Below are 2,500 nucleotides of genomic sequence, written 5' to 3' on the forward strand. Positions count from 1 at the left end.
CTGTTAATAATGCAGAAATGTTGTTAATCTGTCACTACAACCGTAAAAACACCCTTAAAAACCCGTGTGTCACTTCAACTACAGCCTTTGGAAAGTAGTGGAGGTTCTCAAGAGTGTTTCTGCTGTTAATAATGCAGAAATGTTGTTAATCTGTCACTACAACCGTAAAAACACCCTTAAAAACCCGTGTGTCACTTCAACTACAGCCTTGGGAAAGTAGTGAAGATATGGCGCAGATGTTTCATAATATGCATTGATAGCACCATAAATCACAATAGCACCATATATCCACGCCTTCATTAGTTTTATATATATCTTTAGTCATACGTTCACCTCTCCCACACAGGCGTACACTCACAAGAGGCTGTGGCGCACTGTTCCCTGCCTGGTGAGCCCGTGGTTACAGCTGCTGTGGGTGGTGTGGACGATCGTGTGCTGCCAGTCACGTGTGTGGGACAACAAACACTTCTGGTGGGACGTGATGGCTGGTGCTGTCATTGGCGCTCTTTTCGCTTTTCTAACGGTGCGTCTTTCTGTATTTTATGTTTACAGCTACATATTTCTTTTCTTGTTTTTTTTTTTTTTCTTTATTATTGTTATTAGTATATATATATTTTTTTAGGTTTTTCTTTATATTCAAATTTCCTGTTTTCTCTTTTTCTTTTTCTTTCTTGTTATTTCCATGAATTTTCTTGATGGTTAACATACTTCTTGATGTATTGAATCTCTCTCTCTCTCTCTCTCTCTCTCTCTCTCTCTCTCTCTCTCTCTCTCTCTCTCTCTCTCTCTCTCTCGTTATTATTTTCCGTGTTTCCAACAGAATAGTGTAGAATTGTTTACTTTTTTGCTGAGTTCGTCGTCGTCTTTTTCTTTTTTTCCTCATTTTTTTTTCTTGTATTTTTTATTGATTTTTTTTTTATTAGTTGTAGTATTTTCTTGAGTTTTTAAAGTGCGCGCTTTCCGCCTTTTTAACGGTGCGGGTTTGTTTACATTTTGATTTTTCATTTTATTTGATATACTGAATTTCATTTTTTTTCTCGCTCTTTCTTTCTTTCTTTTTTTCTTTTTCTTTTCTTCTTCTTCGTGGTTTGTCTACATTTGGAGTTCAGTTATTTTGATTATTAACGATTATTATTATTTATTCTATTTTACTAATCTTATTTTCCTCTTCCTCCTCTTCTTCCATATCCAAACTGAATAACCTCCTCCTCCTCTTCTTCCTCCTCCTCCTCCACCTCTTCCAAACTGACTAACCTCTTCTTCCTGCTTTTCCTCCTCCTCCTCTTCCTTCTCCACCACTTCCAAACTGACTAACCTCTTCCTCTTCCTCCACTTCCAAACTGACTAACCTCTTCCTCCTCCTGCTTTTCCTCCTCCTCCTCCTCCTCCACCAAACTAACCTCCTCCTCCTCTTCTTCCCGCAGCTCCATTACCTTAGCAACTGGTTCGAGAGGGAAGAGGAGGAGGAGGAGGGAGACACAGCACTCATGTCCCGGAGGAAGGACGCCACCTCTCCATCTCCTTCCCCCTCCTCCTCCTCATACATTCAGGAGGAGGAGGAGGAGGAGGGGGACAACCTCTCTCGATTCTCCGGAACCTCCATCAAGAGACTAATTGGAGGAGTAGGAGGAGGAGTAGGAGGAGGAGCAGGAGGAGCAGGAGGAGGAAGAGGAGGAGGAGTGATTGAGAAGGAGTTGTGTGATGTTAGAAGTGCATCCTAGAGAGAGAGAGAGAGAGAGAGAGAGAGAGAGAGAGAGAGAGAGAGAGAGAGAGAGAGAGAGAGAGAGAGAGAGAGAGAGAGAGAGAGTATTTTCAGTGTTAAAGGAAATATTTTTTGTGAAAGAAATTAATGAAGGAATGAATGAGAGTATTAAAAAAAAAAACGTGATATATTAATGAATGACAAAAAGACAAGAAAGACAGACAGACAGACAGACAGATAGATAGATAGATAGATAGATAGATAGATAGATAGATAAATGCATAGATAGACAGACAGACAGACACACACAAGGATAGTCAAATTTGTGCCTTACTATTACTACTACTATTACTACTACTACTTAATTACACTTAGATTACTTAACAAAAATAGCAATAGTCATTATTATTATTATTATTATTATTATTATTATTATTATTATTATTATTATTAATATTGTGAAAGTAATAATAATAATAATAATAATAATAATAATAATAATAATAATAATAATAATATACATTCTGTCAAATTAATAATTATATATTTTATTATTACAATTATATATTATTTTATCTAACTAGTCTTTTTACTTTTACTTGGTGTGTGTGTGTGTGTGTGTGTGTGTGTGTGTGTGTTGTGTATATTTTGTGTACAATAATGTATAGTCTTTTGTGATGTGATGAGATGGAAGAAGAGGAGGAGGAGGAGGAGGAGGAGGAGGAGGGTAATGAAAAGGGTTAAACAGCAGAAGAAGACAATGAAGAGGAAGAAAAAACAAGAGGAAGAATAGGAGGA

At 37.2% G+C, this 2,500-nt stretch overlaps 1 protein-coding gene across 2 annotated transcripts in view; it reads left to right on the top strand.

Moving 5' to 3' along the window:
* The window catches only part of LOC135096414 (phospholipid phosphatase 1-like), a 12,504-nt gene that overhangs the window by 9,640 nt on the left and 364 nt on the right, over positions 1 to 2,500 (top strand). For both annotated transcript variants that reach the window (XM_063997906.1, XM_063997907.1), the window contains exons 5-6: positions 347 to 523; positions 1,425 to 2,500. The exon at positions 1,425 to 2,500 is cut by the window's right edge and continues 364 nt beyond it. In XM_063997906.1, the coding sequence (XP_063853976.1) occupies positions 347 to 523; positions 1,425 to 1,721 (474 nt within the window). In that variant the 3' untranslated portion in view covers positions 1,722 to 2,500. The remainder of the gene's footprint in view (positions 1 to 346; positions 524 to 1,424) is intronic.

This window comes from Scylla paramamosain, unplaced genomic scaffold (assembly GCF_035594125.1).
Source record: "Scylla paramamosain isolate STU-SP2022 unplaced genomic scaffold, ASM3559412v1 Contig4, whole genome shotgun sequence".
Taxonomy (NCBI): Eukaryota; Metazoa; Arthropoda; class Malacostraca; order Decapoda; family Portunidae; genus Scylla; species Scylla paramamosain.